This window comes from Ursus maritimus, unplaced genomic scaffold (assembly GCF_017311325.1).
Source record: "Ursus maritimus isolate PB19 unplaced genomic scaffold, ASM1731132v1 scaffold_21, whole genome shotgun sequence".
Lineage (NCBI taxonomy): Eukaryota > Metazoa > Chordata > Mammalia > Carnivora > Ursidae > Ursus > Ursus maritimus.
Genome location: NW_024424564.1, coordinates 3,525,937 through 3,534,526, shown reverse-complemented (window position 1 = coordinate 3,534,526; position 8,590 = coordinate 3,525,937). Strand labels below are relative to the sequence as shown.

The window sequence follows — 8,590 nt, the reverse complement described above, 5'->3', positions numbered from 1 at the left end:
TAGGGCTTAAATTTTTTGTATCTATATTTTATCTACTGTTGCTTCTATAGGTTCTGTTGAAGGCAGCAAGCTAGTGAACACCCTGGGGGCTCTTTCTGCTTCGAGATAAATCCAAGTTTTAGTTCTGGGTCTGTCACATACAACTTTTCACTTTGGGTAAATTAGCTGAACTTTGTGTGTCCGATTTTTGTTTTGTTTCTCTCATCTCTAATATCAGGTCAATAGTCTCTACTTACAATTTGGTTTGAATATTAAAAGGTATTCTGTAGGCAAAATGCACGATATAAATATTAGTCCCTTCTCAACTTCATACCCTTTCTCCCTATTAAATGGAGCCTAACGATCATGATTTTTAATCTTGTTTTATTACAAGTGTGCAACATTATATGTATGAGAGGACTTTAAAAGGTACTTTCGGATGGAAAATTTTTTTCAGTTAACTGATTAAGGATTGTTCTACATTTTATAATATCAATATAAAAACTTACATTTACATCATACATGTTTTCTCAGTATCCTCAATTGTCACGTGCAGCCAGAGGAGGAGGAGTGAAAAATAAAACAAAAACCTAGATTTTTAAACTGCACATTCAAATATATCAAACTTATTTTACTTGTTTTCTAGTGTCTAGGGGTGGGGCATGAGATAAGACAGTTGGAACTTGATACTAGAGAAGTAAAACTCATGAATTTACATTGAGAAACATCATGTCTTCCAATGTGAAGTACGCTAGAGCCTGACCCAGTGACTCTTACACGTGTGTTGACTGGACGCCCCCCCACCCCCAAAATAAAGTATCAGGAAAGAGGGTAGGGATGGGTCAGGACAAGTCTATACCCAATATTCTATTCATAAATTAGTGAAGGCATATTTAAGGTTAAATTGTGACAAATACGGGCACCTAGTTATCCCAAGTAGAAAAATACTTAAAGTAGCCAGTGATCATGAATTATTTTAGTACCCTGGTTGATAACCTCCCTTCTTTACAGTACCCCAGTGGGGGGATGGGACTAAAAGGAATTTTAATGGTGTGCTCTGATTTTGCTTCATGACATCTTGAACATCTAAAACCCGTCACTCTCTAGGGAAAGAAATATGTTCTACACTGATCACTGCAGACACAGAAGCCAACCACATGGCTTCCTTTAGACTGTGTGGATCTTCTGGGTTGATAGTCTCTTCTCGGTCTTCGAAAGATTCTCTTTTTTTTTTTTTTTTAAAGATTTTTTTATTTATTCATTTGACAGAGAGACAGCCAGCGAGAGAGGGAACACAAGCAGGGGTAGTGGGAGAGGAAGAAGCAGGCTCATAGCGGAAGAGCCTGATGTGGGGCTCGATCCCAGGACTCTGGGATCACGCCCTGAGCCGAAGGCAGACGCTTAACGACTGAGCCACCCAGGCGCCCCTGAAAGATTCTCTTAAAGCAACAAATATTCTTACAAGTTCAAGGGAGCGGAGAGAGTGACCGACTAGAAAATTATTTTACCCTGGAACGACTCTCAATCCTGTATGTGAGTCTATGTCGCCGTTTCAAGTGTGTTCTAAATTAATTTTCAACATTTAATATGGTAATTAACATGTGTGCATATTTGTAACTTCGTGTAGGGCTGTTGCCAGGCATGGCGGTATACATGCCATGTGCTTTTAATGTGCAATTTTACTTCCCTTTCTTTTGTAACAATTTAATACATAGTGTCAGAAATGAAAAGTTAATGAAGGTGACCAAAGACAAACAGAACAAATAAGAATTGGTTTTGACCTGACAAAAACCTCATCAGTAAGTAAATACACCTCCTTCCATGGAGGAAGGCGCTGGAACGCACCCACGAGCTTGTCTCTACCAGCAACTGACAAAAAGGACTAAAGCCTTGGGCCCAATACCTCACTATCATGACTTTGCTGTTTATTTCCCCCTGGGATCTGATATGCATATTAATTTAAATACGTTTCTTCGGAGAATTGAAGACATTTTTTGGAAATGTTTAAGACCAGAGAGCTACTACACAATTTACGATGTTGCATTTCTTATGACGAGTCAGAGTTGAATACAAAAGCACTAACAATATGAAAGTAGCTCCTTGAAGACTCAAGACTGGGCAAAACTAAATTAAAAACAGCCATACACTGCCACATTTTGCCTGATTTATTTGTCTATGGTATTGGCACAAGTTGTTTCATTTAATATTTAAAAAATACAAATTCCTCTTCATCTGCAAACAAAATGAATGCTAAATGAAATATGGGATTTTATATAGCTTAAGTATGAGCCACATGCTTAACCAGTGCATAAATTTTACAAATCAAATCCTTAATGTTAATTATCACAAAAGCTTGGTGTCCAGGTGCAATCTTACAAGAAATAAGATAGCACNNNNCTCCACTGCAATTAAAAAAAAAAAAAAATGAACAGCAAATTCCTTTTGACATCTTAAGAGTAACATCACTTCAATAATCAGGCGCTAAATGTTTTTCATTAATCATACTCTTAATTTAAACTTCAGATTTGCTGATGTAAATACTTATAACTTTAGCCATAAGGCACACATTTTTTCTTGTTTAAAAGCACTGTATTACTCTAACTGGTATTTATAGTTCTGAGTGCACAGTAACTATCATATGCCTGAATATTCAAGGGTGATTCAGATTCTCAGATATTAAATCTCAGATGTTAAATCTTTATGAAAATAAGAAACTGCTAAATTAAACTGGCCGACAATGTTGCAGGCTTCTTGCTATGGTGTGATAAACTATGCCTACCCTTCCCAAGTATATATACTGAGTTACATGCAGCCTCCAGTTCTAGAAACCTTTTGTTATCTAACAGTCTCCCGGTTATGCTCCCAGGCAGGAGGAAGTCTCATCGGGAGGGGGTGGGATTTTGAAGTGCTGCCAGTCCTACAGCATGAGGAATTTCAGTGGCCAAGTGAAAGGCCAGTTTGGGTTTCTGTGTTTTGCGTTTGCATTTTAGGGAGGGGCGAGAGATGACAGAATTTAGAGGGCTCGGTATAAGCACCTCTCACTCTTAGTCAGCTTTACTCAGATCACTCATAACAGTAATCCTCTGATCACTGTATGTGTTGGAAAAATTAGAATTTGGCCTATTTGTCAGCCTGTCAACCAGGATTCTGGTAAATTCCATTTCTAAGTCTCAGTATGACAGTGAGTCTAGAGTGAGCTCTGATTAAAAGAAATCCCTGGTTATTATTTTCTGGATTAGTAACTAAAATCCTTTTAAAATCAATGAACACAGCTCATTGTGAGGAGTCACTTAGGCTTTTAATTTGATTTACATGTTAAGTAAGAATTCTGAAAATTATTTGAGGCTCCTATTCTCTAGCACCAGGTACTAATGACCGTCCTCAAAGAAATCACGTGCATGGATTAATCAAATCTAACAGTGCTTAAAAATAATAGTTTAAAATGGAGGAGTTTTTTTTTTTTCAAATTTATTTTATACATGCAAATACCTTTTTTTAAGCAGTTAGTTGCATTTTCAAATTAAGATCATTCTTATTTTCACCCATGTTCTTATCTTTAAAATTCACATTGTAAAGTAGTATGCAGATATAACACATTTCTTCATTCTCCATGGATTTATTTTGAAAGTTAAAAAAGGGATAATATTCTTTTTGAACTTACTTGTCTTTTGTTCGCTGGATACTCTGTGCACGTGTGTACATACAGGTGAGTGTCTGTGTGCGTGTGCACACTAGAAAATTCATTTTCCTTCAATTCCATTTCACACTAAAAAATGAAATTTGGACAGGCTCTTCTTATAGGATTAAACATATACCTTCTAAGTGCTGAAGCCAGGGGTTTGGGACTCAGATCTCTATAACCAAGACTGGAAGTCCCTGGAAGACTTGAAAACTACTTTAACCATGACAGCCAGAGTCATGTACGGAAATAAACCCATTGTGTGGATTCTTTATAGGCATAATCTCAAAACTGAACTATCCAAACAAGTGTTAAAAAACAAACTTATAAAAATCTCATCTCCATCCTTCAGTATGACTCCTCATTTCAAGGAAAGAGTTTCCCGATATTTTGGAAAAAAAAAAAAAAAACTCCTAAGAAAGTCATAAACACTGAAATCAGAGATGTGATTCTTGTTAAATATTAGTTTCTCTTTCTGAAGAATTATTCTCTGTTCTTGTACTTTTGACGTTAACATCATCATGATTAGATTTGTTCAAGGGTTCAGACTCTCTGGACTCGGGCGCATGCAGGTTCTTACTCCTTGCTTCTTCCTCCCTTTCCTTTGCAAGCAGTCTGTAGTTTATAGCGTTGCCGATGAGCAGCCAAAGGCTGGAGAGGAGCACAATAGCTCCACAGGCTAGATACATGTATTTATACTGTCCAGTGTGATCCACCAATTTACCTAAGAGGCAGAGAACAGCTGTTAGAACAGCATAATAAAACAGCCGTAGAATGCTAACATTTCCAATAAATTCTTCCACCAAGTATGTACCTATTTCTTATTTAAGTTAATATTGAATGAGTTTTTAACAAAAAGTATTCTAGATTATGAATTCTATATATGCATAAAAAAGGCATGTATGCACACACAGCATTATATTACCAATATATTCAATTTCTTAAAGATTATTCCCCTCAGTAAAAATGTACAACCAACACAATATACGCATATATCTGTTTGTGTGTGTATCATAAAGACATGTACGTGTGAGGCATGTTTTTGATTCTACATGTATATAAATAGATATACTTATTTATTAATATTCATACATTGAGACTGTTTCATCCTTTCCATGCTTCTTTTCAATAAAAAGGAAAAAATTACATTTTTTAGGAAAGACCCAAAGGCTTTTTTAAGGTTCTTGACACGGCATAATATTTACTCAATGCTTTTTCTATGCCCAGCACTAGGCTAAACACTTTTTTTTTTTAAGATTTTTAATTTATTTATTTGAGAGAGACAGAGCATGAGTGGGGGAAATGGGCAGAGGGAGAGGGAGAAGCAGACTCCCTGCTGAGCAGAAAGCTCGCCATGGGGCTCAATCCTAGCACCCTGGGATCCTGAACTGAGCTGATGGCAGAGGCTTAATCGACTGAGCCACCCAGGCGCCCCTAGGCTAAACACTTTTAAATGAGGTAATATCTCATTTAATCCTTATAAGATCACTATGAAGTAATTTGATCATGGTTACATAGCCAGTGAGTGGCAGAATCTGGAATCAAACGAAGTCTGTCTGAATCTCAGATTCTTAACTATTCTGCAAAAAAGCTTCATCATACCTCTTGGTTAAGAGTCATATCATAACTTTTTGGGCTAATCACAATTTTTTAGTTTATCTGAATGTAAATTATTAAGATCAGACTAATCAGAAAGTATTTATTACATCTGATTATCGAGACATTTAAAAACTAGCCTGATATCATATAACCTAAAGATTTATTGACTTTTTTTTTTTTTTTCTTAGAGAGAGAGAGTGAGAGCAAGCCGGGGTTGGGGGACAAGCAGAGGGAGAGGGAAAGAGGGAATCTTAAACATGCTCCAAGCCCAGCATGAAGCCCAATGTGGGGCTTCATCTCACAACACTGAGATCATGACCTGAGCCAAAACCAAGAGTTGGATGGTCAACCAACTGAGCCAGCCAGACACCCCAGTTTATTGACTTTTAAAAATATTTCGGTTTATACTCAATTTTGCCTCTGGTTTATGCAGGCACCTAATTCTTAACAATGATAGTGTATGCAAATCCATATTATTTATTATATGCATATTCTAGATGATTCTGATAGAGGCCTGTTTCTTTAATGAGAATCTCATTTATCTGGCTAGAATCTAGTTAGTGGCTCAATATTAAATTTAGCTACTTGTGAAACTGCCTATTTGAACAAAGTTCTCTGTTTTAATTGGTTGAATGGTGGAATAGGCTTGAGTGTGCCATATACATAAACATAACAAAAATGCATAATTTAAATTTCCATTCTAGCTTTAGTCAAATATTTTTATTCATACAATGATCGTTATACTTCTAAATACATAAACATTAGGTCTATGGCCCCATCAAAGTTAATATCACTTGGGCTGCCATATCAACATACTTCCTAAATGTCCGGGGAACTATTTAGCATCATCAAGAAACAAGATCCGATTTCCAGAACTAAAGCTTCAGCTCTTTGTATCGGTTTCGGTGATCTTGAGTGCTTCCTGTGTTAATATTGCCAAACCGCCACACCAGTAGTGGCAATGGCAGGTCAGGCAATGGTAGGAAGGAATAGTCAAATCAGATTCCTTCATTTTCATCCTTAGAGCCCACCCACTATGTCTGCTGACCTGACTTAATTTTTTTTTTTTAATCCCACCATGGCTGGTGAAATACAATTTTCTCTTGATACTAAAAATTTTGCTGCTAATGAATAAGCTTCTCAAACCCATTTGGTAAAACTAATTCTGTAGGAAAAGACAGGTCAATTGTAGTTGTCTTCTGCAACAAAATCAATTAGCTGATAAATAAGACTGACTGGCTTTCGTTCTTTGTGAAAATTGTTTTGGTGCCATAGTATCTAATATTAAAAGATATAACACCCAAAACATCTGTGCTAGATACAAGAGGACAGCCCCGGTGGATAGAAAAATTCGGTAACTATGCTACTCATTCCTGACCAAGTGAAAAAGCAAGGCAAAAGGTCAATGATACCTAAACAACAAATTAAAGACGAATTTTCCCAATTCAAAATGATTTCTTGATGTATGAAATTGTTGAATCACTATATTGCACACCTGAAATTAATATAACACTGTCTGTTAACTATACTGGAGTTTTAAAAAATGATACCTTGATGTCATGTAGGGAAACAGTCTGAAAACTGGAAACATTTACATTTAGCCTGGCAGTTACTGCGACCACTAGGGGTCAGGCCAAGAGCCCAAGTGAATACCTCAGTTTAAATATTAACCAAAACAATGTGCTGGAAAAGACTGGCCCACGTTAGGTTTTTAATATTTATAACATTGAAGTCTAAGACTGAACAAAGTCTTAACTTCAAAAATGCACTTATACATGTGTCTTAGTCTCCTTACTGTGTAATTTAGCATGGATGCTTTCATAGGCATCACTGAAAATATTTCAGATCTTAAAATCTATAGGTAATCACTGTAATTTATATGTGTGGAATGTGTCTGTTCAAATGAATTTCTTTTCCTTATTGCATTTCATATACATATATACATATATATGAGTATATATGTACATATATGTGAGTATAAATATGTACATATACTCTGTTGGCAATATTGTAAAAGTATGTTATCCTTAGGCATGTAACATATTAATATAACCAATGTGCTCCAATAAAAAATTAAATCCTGACCTTTAGCAGCATTATTTTAAACTTCTGACTCATTTTAATATGGGCAGAAGAGAAATTTGTTCATCAATGATAAAATGAAGAAAACGTGGAATTCTATTATTATGACACATTTTTATAAGCACAAAACAATGGATATGGGTAAGAACATGAAAATTATGTTACTAATTATCAGTCTAACTTAAATTCTTAAGTTCATAGGTCCTGGCTCTGAAACAAATTTAGGTCTAAAATCAACTACTTATGAAATTTAAAAATACATACATAAAAAACCCTAAAATTAACACACCCACAGTCTTTCAGACTATTAGTATTTATTATTACAAGCCACATCATACACTAAAAAGAATGTCCTGGCTAGCAGATATTCATTTTATGCTTTTTGCTTTTCTGGATGAGAATTATTCTTACCAGCAAGAGGAGGACCAAGAAGAACGGGGCAACACTCCACCACTGTGACAAGTCCTACGGCACTGGAAAACCTTTGAGGGCCAACCAGGTCCATGAGAGTTTCAAAGAGGACACTGCTAACACTCCCAAATCCAAGACCAAAAAATACAGCATATAACACCAGGCTTGTATAGTCCTCGGCCAATGGGCACAAGAGATGACATACTCCATTGAACATGACTGCAAAACTGAAGAAGTACTGGATTCGGGGGCGGATAAGTTTGGAGTTTGCAATGAGTCCTCCAGCAGGTCTAGCAAACATGTCAACAAAAGCCATAATGGACAGCAAGAAAGCTGCAGAATACTCATCAATTCCTTTGTCTTTAGCATATGGAGCCAAGAATATAATGGGGGCAAAAAACCCTAGAAACATAATGACATTTCCAGATAAGTATATCAGAAATCCCCTATGCTTAAAAAGGGAGAAATCTAAATACGTATTAACTTTTTCCCATGCTGATTTATTCTTCTGGTTTTTCTTCACACCTATATCATCCACTCTTATGCCAATCTTATTTTTAGACTTATTGGTAACTTGTTTGGGTTCAACGGGTCTCATGAGGGACCCAGCCACACAGGCATTCAACAGTATACCTCCCAAAATCAAGAAGCTTCCTTTCCAGCCGAAAGTATTAAAAAGGTACTGATTGAAAGGAGCCAATGTGCTTAAGAAAACAGGACTTCCTGCCATGGCGAGGCCATTAGCCATGGGTCGTTTCTTATAGAAGTATTTGCCAATGATTGTTAGGGCAGGTTGCAGGTTGAAGGCTAGACCTAAACCTAAAAAGAACAGAACAAAAG

At 36.4% G+C, this 8,590-nt stretch overlaps 1 protein-coding gene across 1 annotated transcript in view; it reads right to left on the bottom strand.

Annotated features, from left to right (window-relative positions):
• Positions 1-2,129: 2,129 nt before the first annotated feature.
• Positions 2,130-8,590, bottom strand: part of SLC16A7 (solute carrier family 16 member 7) — a 158,651-nt gene continuing 152,190 nt past the window's right edge. The window contains exons 5-6 of the mRNA XM_040637209.1: positions 7,751-8,569; positions 2,130-4,382 (exon numbers count right to left, since the gene is read on the bottom strand). Coding sequence (XP_040493143.1) covers positions 4,114-4,382; positions 7,751-8,569 — 1,088 coding nt within the window. The 3' untranslated portion in view covers positions 2,130-4,113. The remainder of the gene's footprint in view (positions 4,383-7,750; positions 8,570-8,590) is intronic.